Genomic DNA, 20,647 nt, shown 5'->3' with positions numbered 1-20,647 from the left:
TTATCCCCATTTCCTTATGCTCCCAAATAAAAAGGAATACACAACTCTATACTGTGTCACTTCACCCAGAGAGAGAATGTGTCCAAGTCTTCTTTCTAGGATTTGCGTTCGTGAGTGATCCCACACGGCTGGGTTGCTCTTAGCCCCTTTGAAGACATTGTCTTCATCAGGGACTTTGACAGCATCTACATTTATCTACATTTATTATCTACATTTATCTATGTAACAGCTTTCATATCTCTCAATACATCCCTCCAGCTTAATAGTGTGAAGCCAGAGGGACTTATTTCAAGACTTCTTACCCAGAAGGCAAAGTTTTCTATGTTACATATTTGACTTCACACAAAAAATTACGCATTAAACCCTAAATTTGAATCCTAAAGAGAATCAATGGAAAGCCAATCAGTGGACAGGAATAAACCTACCTATTACTTTACATGTGTGGTTATCGGGCTCCAGTTGATATCCAGGGTGGCATGTGCAGGAGTAACCGCCTTCTGTATTGACACAGGTCTGGCTACATTTATCAACTGCCAACTCTTTGCATTCATTGATGTCTTTGCAAGAGCGCCCATCATTTCTTAAGATGAACCCCTCATTGCAAGCACATTGCTGAAAATTAGAAAACAGGCGTTATTACCTATGTAAAGTTTCACTATTTCTCCTTCTCCTTACTCTGCCCTCCAAGGGTTGCTTCTGGAAACACAGAGTCCAAATACAAATTGAGATTTAATTTGCGCTTAAGTAATAACAACTATTTCTCCTTCTCCTCACTCTGCCCTCCAGGGTTGATTCTCTGGAAACACAGAGTCCAAATACAAATTGAGATTTAATTTGCAAGTATGCGCTTAAGTAATACATTTGAAGGCATTGGGGTTCCCCCCCCAAAAAATTATGTTTCACTAAAGAATTTTTTTTACAAAGTAAAACAATTCACATTTAAAGAAAAAGAAAAGGGGAAAGTGATAACAGAAAATGAAAGAAAAATCAAGAAAGAAAAAAACCCAAAGATATAAAGAGATGGTTTCCGGTTTTCTTTTAAAACACTTGCATTTAGTCTTATTCTCTTGCTCTAAGGAAGGGGGTGTCCAACCTTGGCAACTTCAAGAGCTATTTGTTGGTGGAATTCTGGGAGTTGAAGTCCACAGGTTTTAAAGTTGCCAAGGTTGGATATCCCTGCTGTTCAGAGGTGGGTTCCTACCGGTTCTAATTGGTACTTTAACTTAGTGATGATGTCACAGAACCAGTTCTGTTGGTGTCTCCTTGGGTGCCACCATCTTGGATTTTGTTTCTGCACATGCGCAGCAGCTATTTTTTTTTATTGCTGAGGGCGCATGCGTACGGTACAACCCTGAGCGAATTGGCAGCAAAAGGATCCAGAACCCACCCCTGCTGCTGTTAGATTACACTTTCAATCTGCTTCCATTGCTTGATGACTTTTTATGATTTAATAGTAATCATCTCACCAGGATTATCTATCAGCAAGTTCTAATCAAATTATGATTAGGTCATCAACAAGATAATTTAACTCCTGAAGCCTTTCTGGTCTCTTTTTCTACTGCCTCAGATTTTTCCAACCATCTGAGACTTCAACAACTCTTGCCTTTGTACTTCTTGTTCAAAATATTTTATAGTTGGAGTTTAATTACCAACAGTTTCAATGAACAGTCTTATTTTCTTTTATCTAGTTTTATATTAATGGTTCTCACAATGCAGGTTATTCTCAGACATGGGAACCAGAACCAGAGTTTGAAAGTATTACTTCTTTATTCAGCCAATCAAACAATAATGCAGCTTTTACATTACAACTGGGGAAACTATTGCTTTGATTATATATATCTTTGTTGCCAGCAAGATGCCTCTGCATTTTAATACTGTCATAACCCTCTCCCCAAATACTGTATTTTTCAGAGTATAAGGCGTACCCTTTCCCCGCCTAAAAGAGGCTGAAAATTTGGGTGCATGTTATACTCCAAATGTAGCTTTTTGAAGTTTTTCCCCCCACCCCTAATGAGTTACTAACAATCTTCTTGGCTTGCAGGATTTTTTTCATTCCTACTCTCTCCAAAAAAGTTTTTATTCCAGCCCTAGGTTTTTGTAGGTTTGTTTTCATTGCTACTCCCTCCGAAGATTATTTTTTTCAGCCCTAACCAGGGGATAAAATAATGAGTTGAGGCTGACCAGACTAAGGATGCTAGCCAGATGAATACCTGGTAGGTGGGTTCCCCCCCACTATTTTCCTCTCTCAAAACTTAAGCTGTGTCTTATACGCCAGTGCATTTTATACGACATTTCCCATTTTTTCATGGTTACAATCACTATCCTTTTGCTATAATAGTAGCAACAAGTCCATATTGTATTATTATTCGAGAATGGCTATCTATTTTTCCTATTTTGAAAGAATTTTAGCATAAAGCTTAGGACAGTGATGGTGAACCTTTGACAGGTAGCACGCGGAGCCATATCTGCTGGCACATGAGCCGTTGCCCTAGCTCAGCTCCAAAGTACATGTGTGTGCTGGCCAGCTGATTTTTGGCTCACCCAGAGGCTCTCGGAGGGCGTTTTTGGCTTCCAGAGAGCTTCCAGGGAGAATGGAGGAGGGCGTTTTTACCTTCCTCTGGCTCCAGAGAAATCTTTGGAGCCTGGGGAGGGCAAAACATGAGCCTACTGGGCCCACCAGAAGTTGGGAAATGGGCTATTTCTGGCCTCCAGAGGGCCTCCGGGGAACAGGGGAAGCTGTTTTTGCCCTCCACAGGCATTGAATTATGGGTGTGGGCACTCATGCATGCACAATAGTGCACGCCCACACTTTTTTGGCACCCGAGGAAAAAAAGGTTCGCCATCACTGGCCTAGCAGGAAGCAAATCTCCTTAACCCATTTTTTTCCTTCTACAATTCAATTCAATTCAATTTATTAGATTTGTATGCCGCCCCTCTCCGAAGACTTGGGGCGGCTCACAACAGTAATAAAAACAGTATAATAATGGAACAAATCTAATAATAAAATATATAAAAACCTCAACAATTAAAAACCATACAGCACATACACATCAAACATGAAATATAATAAGCCTGGGGGAGATGTCTTAGTTCCCCCATGCCTGGCGATATAGGTGGGTCTTAAGTAACTTGCGAAAGACAAGGAGGGTGGGGGCAGTTCTAATCTCAGGGGGGAGCTGGTTCCAGAGGGCCGGGGCCGCCACAGAGAAGGCTCTTCCCCTGGGGCCCGCCAAACGACATTTTTAGTTGACGGGACCCGAGAAGGCCAACTCTTCAGTTCTTATGTTATCCATTTTTAAGCATCATCCTAAGCATCATCAACATTCTAATGCTGGTCTTCACTTACAGGCCCATGAGGAGACTTGTAACAAATGTGAGCACACAGTTTTTGACATGGCACGGCACAATGGTTGCCTTCATCCATTCCATCTTGGCAGTCGGGTTTCCCATTGCAGACCAAAGTGTAATTGACATAGGTATCACCACACTGAAACTCATAGCTATGGCAGCTCCTGGGCTTACCTGGAAAAGCAAAGAGGACTTCAAGATTCTAGTTTTAGCACAATTATATATAAAATAACCATTGAAATCTAATGAAGCATGAGCCAAATTCAATACGACTTTCCCTTTGATTGATTTGGAATGGGTATGGGGAGAATAATACAAGTCAACAAAGAATTTTGAACTTTGTTGTTTTAGATGTTGATAGAAGCGAGAATGCTCCATGCATAAAAATAGAAAGATATCCTAACTGGAAGAAATGGAAGAAGAATGGCTGGAAACTGATGGAATTAGCAGAGATGGTCAAAACCCTGTAATGTAATATACAACACGTATAAAATTGTAAATAGAAATAAGAATCTTTAAGTTAAAAACAATAGCCTTAGATATGAAAAATATATAATACGACAAGGTGTATTACTGAAATTATATTTGGGGGAGGGTGTTTATGTGAAAAAATTCAATAAAATGTACTTTGAAACCCCCCCAAAAATTTTGACTTTGGGATTTGCTGATTAGACAAGTATGCTCTAGAAAAGGCTAGTCCATATTAAGTATGCAAAAGTAGAAATTTGAGGCTGCAATGTTATATTTTATTCTAGTATGCAGAAAAGAGAAGTTGTCAGTAGCTGTTCCCTTTCCTCTTTAACCTACACTTCTCTCTCTCTTCCCCTTCCCTCTTTGCCCATTGTTTCCATTTCCATTTTTATTTTATACTTTGATAAGTTTAATAAAGTTGTATTTTTTTAAAAAAAGGAGAACATGAGCGCAACAATCTGGCAAGCACAAATGGAAATAAATGGCAACAGCGCATGGTGAGAATGAGGTGCCCCACAATATCCTTAAATTTCAACTCCATAGGACATTAAACTAAAAACATTTAAAGACTAACATAGAACTGCTGTCATTGTAACTTGGCTCTTGTTTTGCAGCACTTCTCTCTGTTAAGCTAATGTCTCATAAGAAAGACAGATCCCTCCCACCACTTCAAAAAACAAGACTATTGCACCAGCTACCAAGATGGAGAAAGTTTACATACATCCAATCTCATCAGTCCCGTCTCTGCAGTCAAATCAAATCAATCAAATCAAATCAAATCAAATCAAATCAAATCAAATCAAATCAAATCAAATCAAATCAAATCAATAAATAAATGTACTTGTTACTAAGGAAAATTCAAATAGAAGCCACTTTGCTGTGCCAGCCTATTAAACAGCTGTAAGAACATTTCATTTGGGAAAATTATTTTGCAATAGTAGTGGGTTCTATTTACCTCTGCTACCAGTTCAGAAACGGGAGCGCAGGGGTAACACTTCTGCGCATTTGCAGAGTGTTTTTTGACGACATTTTGGAGGGTGGGCAGAGCCTCTCACCACTACTACTGGTTTGCCATACTGGGCCCAACCGGTAGCAACCCCTCACTGGTTTGCAGCTACCATTCTCTTTATTATCCAATTGAAAGTAATACCTGTGTAACATCTGTCTGGCCATCCAATAACATGAATGCTGACTCCTTTAATGGAATGCAGGTCTTTCCATCACTTGATAGTACAGATTCAGGCGGGCAATGGCAGCTTCCTTTTTTGCTGGGGCTTAAGAGGCACATATACGAACATCCAACTTCTACACATGGGTTAGGGGCTGGTGCCTGCAGAACTTCATGCATCACCTGAAAGCCAAAATTTCAAGAGTATGAAAATGTTACACCAGGAGTTTCAGGGCATCTCTATTATGCACTTTGTATGTTCCTCCACAAAAATTACTAAAGGAACACAGACTGTGTATACTATGTACAATAAAGTATATTGCACTATTTTCATCCATTGTCTACTTGCATCAGATGGCAAGAGCCAGATAATTTCAAAAAAGCAGTCAATCCACTTTATGACTGTCTGTGTTTTCTTTCATTTGATAGGACTGTTAGATCTGTCTCCAAATCTATAACTGGAATGTGACTATCTTCTTTCTCATCATTCAATCTTCAGAGCCATATATCATCAAAGGAAAAAAAACCATTGATAACAAAGATTAAAAAATAAAAAGGCCAAGCAATGTCATTCAAATATTAGTATTCTTCACGATTGCCATAGTCTTTTTTCCTACCATCTTTATGAGTCCAAGAAAACTAAACAGTGTTATCACCTTCACTTCTCTGCCATCAAGTGTATGGTCACTATAAGCATACTGGTTGACGTTACCCTTGTTTTCTTAATGTTCAATACCAATCAACATTATTTTTTCATTTATCCCATATGAAGGTAGATTGAGCAAAAGAAATAAACCAGTTCTATTAATAGAGGAGAAATTTCTGAAATAAGAAAAGTTTGACCGAAATAACGTAAGATTTATGAAAGATCCTGTTAGTTTTAGAACTACAGGTAAGTTCTCGGACTTGCGACTACAATTTAGTCCAAAATTTCTGTTGCTAACTCAGATATTTGTCAAGGGAATTCTGCCCCATTTTATGAAGTTTCTTATTCTACCATATAAAACTTATTTTAATAAGCCAAGATTGTTGCAAAAATACCTAAATTTGAAATTATTGCAATAGTCCTCGGAAAGGGGCGGCATACAAATCTAATAAATTATTATTATTATTATTATTATTATTATTATTATTATTATTATTATTATTATTATTATTATTTAGGGAAACTAGCTTAGCTCAGTGAGGGACTTCTGCTGGAATGAAGAAGAAGAAGGAGGGACAAAATGAAATGTGAATGAAAACATAATTTTTATGTATTTAAAATAATTAAATTGAATTGTTAAATTGTCCCGAGGTGAATTGTCCCACGGCACGTTAGCCATGGTCAGATGGCCACAGAGACTTGGCTATGGTGAATTGTCCCATTCTGAACAAATTACGCTATGACCAACAGTAGCTTTTCGTATAAATGACTTATTCCTGGTCAAAATTCTATTATCAGTTACAATATAAACACAATACAATATCAGTATTGACGCAGCTTTAGTCTGACAAAGTATGGGGCTTGGCTCATACTTTTTGAAGCTCATGGATATGGCTCATGCATATTTGAAGATCCAGGCCAAATAAACCTGCCTTAACATTTATTCATTTAAAGCTAGAGACATGCCGTTGGCCAAGTAAAATAAAAATAGGCACTTGTTCCAGTCATCAACCTTTCCATAATGTGTACTACTTGTGCAATACCTTTAATCCATATGGTTGTCCATGACTCTTTAGGAGAACTGTTCTATTTTTGGCTGTCCTTTTGTCTATCTTCTGTACTATCCTTGTTTGCAAGTCAGACCAAAAGATGTAGTCTTCAAACACACTCACTGAGAAAGGACTATGTATCTCATTCATCTGAAATATCTAAGGGAAAAAATATTGTTAAGAGATGCATCACAGCTCAGGGACTGAGATTTTATTTTCAGACACACTAAAAGATCTGGAAGTTGGACACATTCCCCTAGTTTCGAAGAAGTGTGGCATACAAATTTAATAAATTATTATTATTATTATTATTATTATTATTATTATGTATTATTTATTTATTTCTGTTACCCAGAAAAGAACAAGATGATGACATTATCAGAATTGACACTTTCCTTTAAAACAGGGGTGTCAAATTCAAGGCCCGGGGGCCGGATGTGGCCAACAGGATACTTAGATCTGGTCTGTGGGGCTACCCTGGAAACAGTGAAGGATCAGTCCTCGGTGCTTCTGCCAATGAAAATAGGCTCCCAAGCTCCGGTTTGGGCTGCCACGGCCTTCTGCAACCTTTTGCCAGTGAAAACAGGGCTCCATTGCAAGAGGCCATGACCACCGTCTGCCGCACGAATCCCAGCGACCAGTTAGGTCCCACAGAGTTGGCCTTCTCCGGGTCCCCTCGACTAAACAATGCCATTTGGTGGGACCCAGGGGAAGAGCCTTCTCTGTGGCGGCCCTGACCCTCTGGAACCAACTCTCCCCAGAGATCAGAGTTGCCTCCACCCTCCTTGCCTTTCGTAAGCTCCTTAAAACCCACCTCTGTCGTCAGGCATGGGGGAACTGAGATATTTCCTCCCCCTAGGCTTATAAAATTTATGCATGGTATGTCTGTTTGTATGATTGGTTTCTCAAATAAGGGTTTTTAAAAAAAATTAACTTAAATATTAGATTTGTACATATTGTTTTATTATTGTTGTTAGCCGCCCCGAGTCTATGGAGAGGGGCGGCATACAAATCTAATGAATAAATGAATGAATGAATGAATGAATGAATGACAGCTGAAAACGGAACTCAGGAGCCTGTTTTTGCTGGCAGAGTGCTTGGGCCATCACAGGAGTGACATTGAGCTGGCCACACCCATCCTGGCCTCTCCCACCCCGCCCCGAGGTCAAATACAGCCCCGATACGGCCCTCAATGAAATTGAGTTTGACACCTCTGGTTTAAAACAAAGAACTCAAATAAATTCTTGCCTGCTTCCATAAACGTTATGTACATATAGTTGGCAATACCTTCATATCGCTACCATCCAAAGAGGCTGAGCCAATGGAGTGAAACTTGTCATCAGACCAGAAAATTCTCCAGCTCAAGAAATCAATGGCTAGGCTTGTGGGCCAACCAAGTCCATTATCAATTATCACTTCTTTATTACTTCCCTCCATCCCTGCTTTCTTGATTATGGATTCAACGCCTATTTCACACCAGTACATAAATCTAGGAAAGAGAGGATAATGTGACATATATTTTTAGAATGGAATTCAACTACTATGGCTTACAATGCTTTCTAGAAGAGTTATTGACCACCAAGTTAGATGGCCTTCATTGTACATTTTATTTAGGGTACCAGACAAGAAGACCCACTAGTATTTCAGATGATTTCAATCTAGGGAAACATTAGTATCAGAATTCTTTTGATTAATGTCTCTTCATATAAATCCTACATTCTTTGGAATTTAAAGTTAGATCACCACTCTCTTTTTATCCAATCATGAATCAGATCTACAGTTTCAGCACAATCGTGGCATCATATACCGTGGCTCCCATTAAGCATGGAGCTTGGGGGAGTGTAGACTACTCTGTTAAAGCTTAATACATCTGGGGTCTAAGCCTAACCCTTCAAATGGGCCATTGCATTTGCCTTTAAATAGTATTAGAGCCAAACTAAATAAAAACATTGTTTATTATTTCGCATCTACATCATTTAAAATTTTTGGTAATCTGAGACAAGTTTTCATTTTGAGATTCTATTCCATTCCCAAGCTAAGGGTCATTTCTATCCCATGTGCATATTATACTCCATGTGTTTGTGTGTGTGCACATGTGTATTTCTGCAGCTAAGAGTAAGCAAGGTGACTAACAAAATTAAGGCAAAATTGAAGAGCTTCAAGTAGTGCAACATGGTATTATAGACTCTAATTTAGTCCTCTTACCAATAAAGGAGAAGAGCAAGAAGCTATCTTAATAAAAAATAATGATGATTCAATAAAAAGTCCCAAGAAAGATATTAAAATGTTGTTAAAATTTAAACTTTAAAACATGAAACAACACTAAACCAGACTGCAGAGCAGGGTCAATACATATTAAATTGGCTTGTAGGTTTAAAAGGCTCACTGCAACCTTTATTCAAAGGGAGGGAATGCTGCAACCTTGTGCTAAAAAATACCCTCTTCAGATCAAGCTAATATCCAGCCATTTTGAACCATCTTAAAAATGCATCTTTTCTAGCTCTTAACTAGATAAACAGGAAGGTATGAGGAAAGGCACACTATCAGGCGCTCTGGCTTAGCCACACAGTGCTTCATATGACAAGTTCCAGGGACTCTGCCTGATAGCATACTGGTAGCCAGTGTGTGCCTTCAAAATAGTGTGTTATGCTTGCTAATCCTATGTGGCAGCCTCTTCCAATCTGTAACAGCATCTTGCTCTCTGGTGAAGCTCAATTCAGGGTTGCCTTGTATACATAGCTCTGTCCTACCCTAGCTCAGTGTTTCCCAACCTTGGCCACTTGAAGATATTTGGACTTCAACTCCCAGAATTCCCCAGCCAGCATTCGCTGGCTGGGGACTTCTGGGAGTTGAAGTCCAGATATCTTCAAGTGGCCAAGGTTGAGAAACACTGCCATAGCTAGTAAATTAGGTGAATCTGAAAAAAGACATAGGGAAAGTTCAAGTCATGCATCTACTCCTTCAGAAGGCTGCAGCCAGTCCCAGGTAGACAATTCCACGTTGTCCACAAAACAATCCTTCGGGATTCAACTTCAGCTGAGTATTTCTCACCTATCCCATCACATTCAAGTGTGGAGAAGCTTCACTTGACTCTGATGTCAAGGGAATGTAAACTGGGCATCATAAGCCTAATGATGAAACCGTTACAGACACTGAATAATCCCAGGAAAAGAGTGGAATCTCCTTATTAAATGAACTGCCAGTATATGTTCATCCAGTGCTTTTATGAGGCACGGCCTAACCTCACCAAGTTCATAAGAGGTCAGTAAGGGGCGTACATAAGTGCACCAGAGTGCCTACTGTCCCCTGCCCTATTGTCTCTCCTGTATCTCATATATCTTCTCTTCTATACCTATATCTTTTCCTGCTATTCTCTCATAGTTATATTTCACTCCTTTATTTTCTCCTCTATTCCCCCTTTAATACATTCTACCTGATTATATCCTCTCTAACCCTCATTGTGTATTATTGTGTACTGGACAAAACAAACAACTGTTACACAGCAGGCCAAATAAATTTGATGATCAGAATATCAAAAGCTGCGAACAATCTTGCCTTTGGTTTTTAAAATTTTGTGTCTACTGTGGTTAATATTTGAATATTTATCACTTTCATGGTTAATTGCCCAGGATCACTTTGTAAAGTGAGTTGGGCAGCATATAAATTTAATAAATAATAAATAAATCAAGCAGAATCAATAGAACTGTACTCCTAGTTTCTTCTCTCTAAAAATATCCATTTGCCTTATCAATTACGATTCAATCGTATACCGTAACTGGACAGACCTGACCACATATCAACATGAGCTCAGACAGTGTTTTCAAGTCATCCCCCACTGAAATATCTTCTCTAAAAAGACAACATTAGCGACTCAATGGACTCATCTATCCATCTTGTTTCTGAGATCTATTCCTAATTCTTTTGAACCATTCCAACAAGCCCAAGCAAAATAGAAAAGGCTTACCTATCCAGTGGGTGGAGAACTAATGACTGTGGTTGCTCCAGATCCTCAAGAACCACTGTATAGACAGGATTTCCCTTCCAAGTGGTATTCAACTATGTAGCCAAGATCTGTCCTGAGATACCATCAGTCCAGTAAAGGTTCCTTCCTAACCAGTCCACTGCTATACTGTCAGATTTGATGCCTGCAATCCAATGTTTGAAATGATAGAAATGAACTGTCTATTGTTAAGATTTACAAACATGTGAATGGGAAATATCAGCCAACATCTCCTATGAAGTCAGTAATTGAAAAGCAAAATTTTATTACAAATTGTTTTTTTAAATAGCCATATAAGGGAAAAGACATCCTGTTCAGAGGGTTTTGTGCAGAATATCTCTGGTTTAAGGCTGAACAGTTACGACTGTTATTGGTAAATTGTTCAGTGTTAATTGTGCTTGAAATCCATCTTCTTAGACAATCCTCAAAAATACTCATAGTTGACCAATAGACACAAAAGGATGCTTTTTTAGGGGTCAGTTCTGCTGTTACTGTCTCTCTCTTAGTGTACACTGGAAGAATCTTTACATTTATAGACTAGAAGCTCATAGAAGCTCAAACTCATTACCGGACTCAATAGTGTCAACCCCTAACCCCCAACATTTCTCCCTTAGACTATCCACGATTGACCTCTCCAGGTTCCTAAGAGGTCAGTAAGGGAAGTAAATAAGTGCACCAGTGTGCCTTTCGTCCCCTGTCCAATTGTCTCTCCTTATCCCATATATCATATATCTTTTCTCCCTTTCATATATCTTCTCCTCTATTTTCATATCTTTTCTTTATATATAATACTTCATGTCTATTCGCCTCAATATGTATTGTGTATTGGACAAAATAAATAAAAATAAATAAATAAGCTGCAGATTTCAACCATCATCAACTCTACAGCAAGGGATTGTTGGCCTTCTGAGCAATTGTCCCAAGTGACACATATTATTCCTATGCCATTCATGAGGGACTTTAGTAGGATAACATCATCTGTCATATGGGACTTTGTCAACTTGTATGTTTTCTTCCTGGAGGAACTTGATGAAATCTTTCCTTCAGTCTGTCATCTAAAACTTGCAGGCAGGATTAGGTGTGTGAATCCACCTGGTATTGCTGTTTCTTAAAATTATTTTGTTAAAAGTATCAGTTTAGAAATATGAGCACTCAATTTTTCCTTAGCTTTTTTTCTGTTTAAGTGTAAGTGGATTTGACTTTCACCTTGTCTCGGGTGAACCTGTGAAGCTTCCTAAGCATGTGAGAGTGTGAGTCAGCTTCAACAGTCAAATAGGAGTTCTACCAATAGTTTATTTGACTTGCCAAAGTTACGATTAGTTTTGTCCTAAGCCACTAACTTATTAAAAACTGTCTAAACAACTGAAAATATATCAAGACCCACCTTTTATTAGAATTCCCTTTTCCTTGGTTTGCATATCAATCCAATTAATACTGTCTGCATTGAGATTCATCCAAAAGACAGTCTCGGATACGAAATCGTAGTCAATGGAAAAGATAATGAAGTCATGATCGACTCTCATGACAACATCCTCTTTCATGGTCCTTATTCCGAATACAATTAAGTCAAACTGAACTGCAACTAGCAGTAATGGCTCGGAACCTATGGCAAAGACAAAACTAGTTAATTTTAATATAAATTGCAATCACGTCATGTTTGAAGTTATGTTATTGGATGTTTGTGTATCACTTGACATGTACGTGTAATTATCCCCATTTCCTTATGCTCCCAAATAAAAAGGAATACACAACTCTATACTGTGTCACTTCACCCAGAGAGAGAATGTGTCCAAGTCTTCTTTCTAGGATTTGCGTTCGTGAGTGATCCCACACGGCTGGGTTGCTCTTAGCCCCTTTGAAGACATTGTCTTCATCAGGGACTTTGACAGCATCTACATTTATCTACATTTATTATCTACATTTATCTATGTAACAGCTTTCATATCTCTCAATACATCCCTCCAGCTTAATAGTGTGAAGCCAGAGGGACTTATTTCAAGACTTCTTACCCAGAAGGCAAAGTTTTCTATGTTACATATTTGACTTCACACAAAAAATTACGCATTAAACCCTAAATTTGAATCCTAAAGAGAATCAATGGAAAGCCAATCAGTGGACAGGAATAAACCTACCTATTACTTTACATGTGTGGTTATCGGGCTCCAGTTGATATCCAGGGTGGCATGTGCAGGAGTAACCGCCTTCTGTATTGACACAGGTCTGGCTACATTTATCAACTGCCAACTCTTTGCATTCATTGATGTCTTTGCAAGAGCGCCCATCATTTCTTAAGATGAACCCCTCATTGCAAGCACATTGCTGAAAATTAGAAAACAGGCGTTATTACCTATGTAAAGTTTCACTATTTCTCCTTCTCCTTACTCTGCCCTCCAAGGGTTGCTTCTGGAAACACAGAGTCCAAATACAAATTGAGATTTAATTTGCGCTTAAGTAATAACAACTATTTCTCCTTCTCCTCACTCTGCCCTCCAGGGTTGATTCTCTGGAAACACAGAGTCCAAATACAAATTGAGATTTAATTTGCAAGTATGCGCTTAAGTAATACATTTGAAGGCATTGGGGTTCCCCCCCAAAAAAATTATGTTTCACTAAAGAATTTTTTTTACAAAGTAAAACAATTCACATTTAAAGAAAAAGAAAAGGGGAAAGTGATAACAGAAAATGAAAGAAAAATCAAGAAAGAAAAAAACCCAAAGATATAAAGAGATGGTTTCCGGTTTTCTTTTAAAACACTTGCATTTAGTCTTATTCTCTTGCTCTAAGGAAGGGGGTGTCCAACCTTGGCAACTTCAAGAGCTATTTGTTGGTGGAATTCTGGGAGTTGAAGTCCACAGGTTTTAAAGTTGCCAAGGTTGGATACCCCTGCTGTTCAGAGGTGGGTTCCTACCGGTTCTAATTGGTACTTTAACTTAGTGATGATGTCACAGAACCAGTTCTGTTGGTGTCTCCTTGGGTGCCACCATCTTGGATTTTGTTTCTGCACATGCGCAGCAGCTATTTTTTTTTATTGCTGAGGGCGCACGCGTACGGTACAACCCTGAGAGAATTGGCAGCAAAAGGATCCAGAACCCACCCCTGCTGCTGTTAGATTACACTTTCAATCTGCTTCCATTGCTTGATGACTTTTTATGATTTAATAGTAATCATCTCACCAGGATTATCTATCAGCAAGTTCTAATCAAATTATGATTAGGTCATCAACAAGATAATTTAACTCCTGAAGCCTTTCTGGTCTCTTTTTCTACTGCCTCAGATTTTTCCAACCATCTGAGAATTCAACAACTCTTGCCTTTGTACTTCTTGTTCAAAATATTTTATAGTTGGAGTTTAATTACCAACAGTTTCAATGAACAGTCTTATTTTCTTTTATCTAGTTTTATATTAATGGTTCTCACAATGCAGGTTATTCTCAGACATGGGAACCAGAACCAGAGTTTGAAAGTATTACTTCTTTATTCAGCCAATCAAACAATAATGCAGCTTTTACATTACAACTGGGGAAACTATTGCTTTGATTATATATATCTTTGTTGCCAGCAAGATGCCTCTGCATTTTAATACTGTCATAACCCTCTCCCCAAATACTGTATTTTTCAGAGTATAAGGCGTACCCTTTCCCCGCCTAAAAGAGGCTGAAAATTTGGGTGCATGTTATACTCCAAATGTAGCTTTTTGAAGCTTTTCCCCCCCACCCCTAATGAGTTACTAACAATCTTCTTGGCTTGCAGGATTTTTTTCATTCCTACTCTCTCCAAAAAAGTTTTTATTCCAGCCCTAGGTTTTTGTAGGTTTGTTTTCATTGCTACTCCCTCCGAAGATTATTTTTTTCAGCCCTAACCAGGGGATAAAATAATGAGTTGAGGCTGACCAGACTAAGGATGCTAGCCAGATGAATACCTGGTAGGTGGGTTCCCCCCCCCCCCCTATTTTCCTCTCTCAAAACTTAAGCTGTGTCTTATACGCCAGTGCATTTTATACGACATTTCCCATTTTTTCATGGTTACAATCACTATCCTTTTGCTATAATAGTAGCAACAAGTCCATATTGTATTATTATTCGAGAATGGCTATCTATTTTTGCTATTTTGAAAGAATTTTAGCATAAAGCTTAGGACAGTGATGGTGAACCTTTGACAGGTAGCACACGGAGCCATATCTGCTGGCACACGAGCCGTTGCCCTAGCTCAGCTCCAAAGTGCATGTGTGTGCTGGCCAGCTGACTTTTGGCTCACCCAGAGGCTCTCGGAGGGCGTTTTTGGCTTCCAGAGAGCTTCCAGGGAGAATGGAGGAGGGCGTTTTTACCTTCCTCTGGCTCCAGAGAAACCTTTGGAGCCTGGGGAGGGCAAAACATGAGCCTACTGGGCCCACCAGAAGTTGGGAAATGGGCTATTTCTGGCCTCCAGAGGGCCTCCGGGGAACAGGGGAAGCTGTTTTTGCCCTCCACAGGCATTGAATTATGGGTGTGGGCACTCATGCATGCACAATAGTGCACGCCCACACTTTTTTGGCACCCGAGGAAAAAAAGGTTCGCCATCACTGGCCTAGGAGGAAGCAAATCTCCTTAACCCATTTTTTTCCTTCTACAATTCAATTCAATTCAATTTATTAGATTTGTATGCCGCCCCTCTCCGAAGACTTGGGGCGGCTCACAACAGTAATAAAAACAGTATAATAATGAACAAATCTAATAATAAAATATATAAAAACCTCAACAATTAAAAACCATACAGCACATACACATCAAACATGAAATATAATAAGCCTGGGGGAGATGTCTTAGTTCCCCCATGCCTGGCGATATAGGTGGGTCTTAAGTAACTTGCGAAAGACAAGGAGGGTGGGGGCAGTTCTAATCTCAGGGGGGAGCTGGTTCCAGAGGGCCGGGGCCGCCACAGAGAAGGCTCTTCCCCTGGGGCCCGCCAAACGACATTTTTAGTTGACGGGACCCGAGAAGGCCAACTCTTCAGTTCTTATGTTATCCATTTTTAAGCATCATCCTAAGCATCATCAACATTCTAATGCTGGTCTTCACTTACAGGCCCATGAGGAGACTTGTAACAAATGTGAGCACACAGTTTTTGACATGGCACGGCACAATGGTTGCCTTCATCCATTCCATCTTGGCAGTCGGGTTTCCCATTGCAGACCAAAGTGTAATTGACATAGGTATCACCACACTGAAACTCATAGCTATGGCAGCTCCTGGGCTTACCTGGAAAAGCAAAGAGGACTTCAAGATTCTAGTTTTAGCACAATTATATATAAAATAACCATTGAAATCTAATGAAGCATGAGCCAAATTCAATACGACTTTCCCTTTGATTGATTTGGAATGGGTATGGGGAGAATAATACAAGTCAACAAAGAATTTTGAACTTTGTTGTTTTAGATGTTGATAGAAGCGAGAATGCTCCATGCATAAAAATAGAAAGATATCCTAACTGGAAGAAATGGAAGAAGAATGGCTGGAAACTGATGGAATTAGCAGAGATGGTCAAAACCCTGTAATGTAATATACAACACGTATAAAATTGTAAATAGAAATAAGAATCTTTAAGTTAAAAACAATAGCCTTAGATATGAAAAATATATAATACGACAAGGTGTATTACTGAAATTATATTTGGGGGAGGGTGTTTATGTGAAAAAATTCAATAAAATGTACTTTGAAACCCCCCCAAAAATTTTGACTTTGGGATTTGCTGATTAGACAAGTATGCTCTAGAAAAGGCTAGTCCATATTAAGTATGCAAAAGTAGAAATTTGGGGCTGCAATGTTATATTTTATTCTAGTATGCAGAAAAGAGAAGTTGTCAGTAGCTGTTCCCTTTCCTCTTTAACCTACACTTCTCTCTCTCTTCCCCTTCCCTCTTTGCCCATTGTTTCCATTTCCATTTTTATTTTATACTTTGATAAGTTTAATAAAGTTGTATTTTTTTTAAAAAAAGGAGAACATGAGCGCAACAATCTGGCAAGCACAAATGGAAATAAATGGCAACAGCGCATGGTGAGAATGAGGTGCCCCACAATATCCTTAAATTTCAACTCCATAGGACATTAAACTAAAAACATTTAAAGAGTAACATAGAACTGCTGTCATTGTAACTTGGCTCTTGTTTTGCAGCACTTCTCTCTGTTAAGCTAATGCCTCCTAAGAAAGACAGATCCCTCCCACCACTTCAAAAAACAAGACTATTGCAACAGCTACCAAGATGGAGAAAGTTTACATACATCCAATCTCATCAGTCCCGTCTCTGCAGTCACGTTCCCCATCACAATTCCATTGATCTGGGATGCATTGTAATGAGTGGTAGCATTGCCACTGATGGGCACCACATTGTTTCTTTGGAAATCCACAGTCCTGTAAAAACCAACCAACCAATCAATCCATCCATCAAGAACTTCTGCTGTACAGCAATGAAACATTTGAAATACCTGGAGATTTGAGAAAGCATAGGTTCATTAGTGGGTTGCTACCGGTACAGTAAAGGACGGCGCACCAGTAGCAATCGTTGCGTTGTGCACCTTTGGGTCTCTTGCATGCACATACCCCAGCATGGGTTTACATCTGTGCATGCACAGAGAACAAAATCTCACAAGGGGACACACGAGATTTCGGTGTTTTTTTACTTCTGCCCATGGAAGCAAAAAAATTACCTTTTGAAAAAAACTAATATTTTTATTGGTTTTTATAATATAAAACACATACACAACATATGACATATAACATGTGCTCAGTGATTGTGCCCACCACCAGACAATCAATCACACCCCACCACTAGTTGGGGGTATTTCTTGTATAAATCATTTAAACCCAAGAGTGAAATATTTCTTTACATATTATAGAGTGATTCCAACTTGTTTCTTATAACTTGGTCTCGGATCCTACTCGCCATATATCGTCTTACCTTGTCCCATCGCCCCATCAGCTGTTGCAAATCAGTTTCATTAGTCAAATTCATCCCTTTATCCGTAATCTCCAATTGAATGGGGTCCACCATATACCTACACCAATTTTGCATTGTCCATTTTGCCGCATCCTTCCAACCCAAGACTATTACCGCCTGAGCGCTTTCTATCGCTGCTTGTTTTATTTCTCTGTATTCTCCCATCTCACTACTTTTTACTAATACTGCCATTTCCTTAGTAATCGTCCATCTTATATTTAATATCCTATTAATATCCTCTTGCACTTTTTGCCAAAAGTTCTGCACCACTGGGCATTCCCAGAGCATATGCATAAACACTCCTTTATCTTGGCACCCATGCCAACAGATACCTTTAACGTTCTGCTGAAAGTGTGCAAGTTGAACGGGTGTGTAATACCACTTATGTAATATTTTCCTTCTCATTTCCCTAACTCTTGTATTCTTGATTTTCCTTATATTCTCTACTGTATTTTCCATCTCTTGCACCTCTACTTGTATCTCATTTCGCCACCATTTAGTCAATCCTTGGATCACATCCCCGTCTGACTTCACTAACATCTTATATATATATTGCTTGCTTGCGCCTTTGTACCCTCAGTTTTTTCTCTTATTATTTTCTCTAGCTCTATCTCCTCCTTCTTTATTCTCCCTTTCATTCAGATATTTACATATTGCATTTATTTGTAGCCATCTTCCCTTACCCAACTACCATTCTATACGATTTCTACTTGACAAAAAAATTACTGAAATCTGCTGGAAGTTTGTCCTTGGAACAAACTTCCAGCAGACGTGGTAGATAAATCCACAGTAACTGAATTTAAACATGCCTGGGATAAACATATATCCATCCTAAGATAAAATACAGAAAATAGTATAAGGGCAGACCAGATGGACCATGAGGTCTTTTTCTGCTGTCAGTCTTCTATGTTTCTATGTTTCTATCTTGCACACACACGCTGGGACGCATGCATGCGCATGCACGAGATCTGAAGCTGCACATGCGGCGCACCAATAGCGGTGGTAATGGGAATCCGCCCCTGTATAGGTTCTCCTGCTTGAGCAGGGGGCTGGACTACAAGACCTCCAAGGTCCCTTCCAGCTCTATTGTATTCTTCTTGCCTGCTGGCAACGTTACACTGACTTGGCTTAGAGATGCTTATACTGCTGTAGAAAAAAATGCTATCTGAGCCGTGATACGGAGAACTTGGGGGCAATGAAAACAGGCACAATTGAGAAGAAACCTGGAAAATGTGTTTCTGGGAAGGGACCTTTTGATTTGCTGAGAAGTCTGCCTATACAGACTGCATATCTTTAGAAAGAAGTACAGTGGCACCTCTACTTAAGAACTTAATTCATTCTGGAACAGATTCTTAAGTAGAAACATTCTTAAGAAGAAGCAATTTTTCCCGTAGGAATCAATATAAAAGCAAATAAAGTGTAAACCCATTAGGAAAGAAATAAAAGCTCGGAATTTGGGGGGGGGGAGGAAGAAGAAGAGGAGGACAGTCACTGCCGAAGAAAGAAGGTGAGGTGAGAGGAATCAAAAAAATTCAAAACTTTAAGGCTTAAAAAAAACAGAGGGACTCTGAGGCAGCGAGGAGGAGCACGAGCCTCCCAAACACCCAGTGTGAGGCTGCCTCCCATACACCGGCTGCTGCTGCTGCCACCTGCTGCCTCTTCCTTCCCATGCTGAAGGGCTCCCTTCTTTTCTTGCTCACTTGCTTTGTAGCCAGGGCCTTTCCTTCGCTGTGGTGACTCCTTGGCTGCCCAGAGTCAAGGGAGAGTTTCTTTTCTCTGGGCCCTGGCAGAGGTTTATTCCCTCTCCAAGCGCCCAGAGAAAGGAAAATACTTCATTCGCTCTGGACTGCCAAAGCCTCCTTAAGCGCCACCGAAAGGCTCCTCTGGCAGCCCAAGATAACCAGGATTAAAGGGGGAATGGCAGGAAACTAGCCAGGCCTTTGTGCCGCTTTCAATTTCCTGGGAAATTTTTCCGGGCTCAGGTTCTTAAGTAGAAAATGGTTCTTAAGTAGAGGCAAAAAAATCTTGAACAACTGGTTCTTAGCTAGAAAATTAGAGGTGTTCTTAAGTAGAGGTACCACTGTATCTTAACATCTCTAGCAGTTTGGAGGCATTTGGTACCTATTATTTGGAATATGTCGGGTACTAGCAGTGACCGTAACCATAAGTATTCAGAAATAAGCATCCCACTTTTTTTTCTTTTTATGGTCCTGTATTCCCTTATATTGGGATGGAGCCGGGGCGATTGGATGGAGCTGATCATTTACTGGCCGGATGCCCTTCCTGATGCCACATGGAGTTCACAGCAGATATTTTTTCTTCCTGCCCTGATAGAGAAACGCCTGCCATTGCCCATGACTGAACTCTCAGCCTCCTCAGGGTCAGGCAGTCTTCTTAATCTCTAGGTGACCACCCCACTGCTTAAGCATCCCACAATTAAGGCTACTTAATTCTCAATTAAAGGCAAGGACTGCAGTGGAGTATCCCAGTAGCTTATTCCATCTGCTGAGTGGTTGAGATGGCACCGTATTGTCCTGTTTGCCCCCAAAGGGACAGCTAGCTTACTTTAGGGATTTCACCATTTGTACCTGCTCGTCTGACCCGTCTTTGCAATCCGTGTCCCCATCACAAAGCCATTGCTTCAGGATGCATTCTCCACTTCCGTGGCATTTGATTTCATCGTGGTAGCAGGAAGCTTGTCTGGGGGCCGGGCAGTCTTCTTCGTCGGAACGGTCCTCGCAGTTGTAATTTCCATCACAGTGCAAGAAAGTAGAAATGCACTGCCCGCTTTTGCATTGGAAGTGCAGGCCATCGCATTTGATCTGGGCTGCAAGCAGATAATGATGTTTAACCTTCCCGTGTTTCACGCCTCCCCCGAAAATGTATCCAGACAGCAGGAATCAATTAGTAAGTAACAATAGCTTTAAAGATTATATAAAAGGAATGCTATTTACCTTACATGGTAGAAAGGTAATACGTGCAGCAAAAGATTGATGT

At 39.8% G+C, this 20,647-nt stretch overlaps 2 protein-coding genes across 2 annotated transcripts; both read right to left on the bottom strand.

The window, feature by feature from the left end:
* Positions 1–497: 497 nt before the first annotated feature.
* On the bottom strand, positions 498–10,856 carry LOC139156099 (low-density lipoprotein receptor-related protein 8-like). The gene is made up of 6 exons (XM_070731414.1): positions 10,647–10,856; positions 7,970–8,171; positions 6,677–6,841; positions 4,970–5,170; positions 3,347–3,522; positions 498–612 (listed from the first exon to the last, which is right to left on the bottom strand). The coding sequence occupies exons 2-6, from the start codon at positions 8,165–8,167 to the stop codon at positions 582–584; spliced, it is 771 nt and encodes a 256-aa protein (XP_070587515.1). The 5' UTR covers positions 8,168–8,171; positions 10,647–10,856; the 3' UTR covers positions 498–581.
* A 1,199-nt stretch (positions 10,857–12,055) lies between these two features.
* Positions 12,056–20,477, bottom strand: LOC139156100 (very low-density lipoprotein receptor-like; the record flags this gene model as incomplete). The annotated part of the gene is made up of 5 exons (XM_070731415.1): positions 12,056–12,285; positions 12,815–13,001; positions 15,740–15,915; positions 16,935–17,064; positions 20,239–20,477. Coding segments are annotated over 5 exons (962 nt in total), but the record flags the coding sequence as incomplete, so codon positions are not given.
* Between the last annotated feature and the right edge of the window lie 170 nt (positions 20,478–20,647).

The sequence above is a fragment of the Erythrolamprus reginae genome, unplaced genomic scaffold (assembly GCF_031021105.1).
Source record: "Erythrolamprus reginae isolate rEryReg1 unplaced genomic scaffold, rEryReg1.hap1 scaffold_276, whole genome shotgun sequence".
NCBI classification, from domain to species: Eukaryota; Metazoa; Chordata; class Lepidosauria; order Squamata; family Dipsadidae; genus Erythrolamprus; species Erythrolamprus reginae.
The sequence above is the reverse complement of the archived record's forward strand: the minus strand, read 5'-3'. Positions and strand labels throughout refer to the sequence as shown.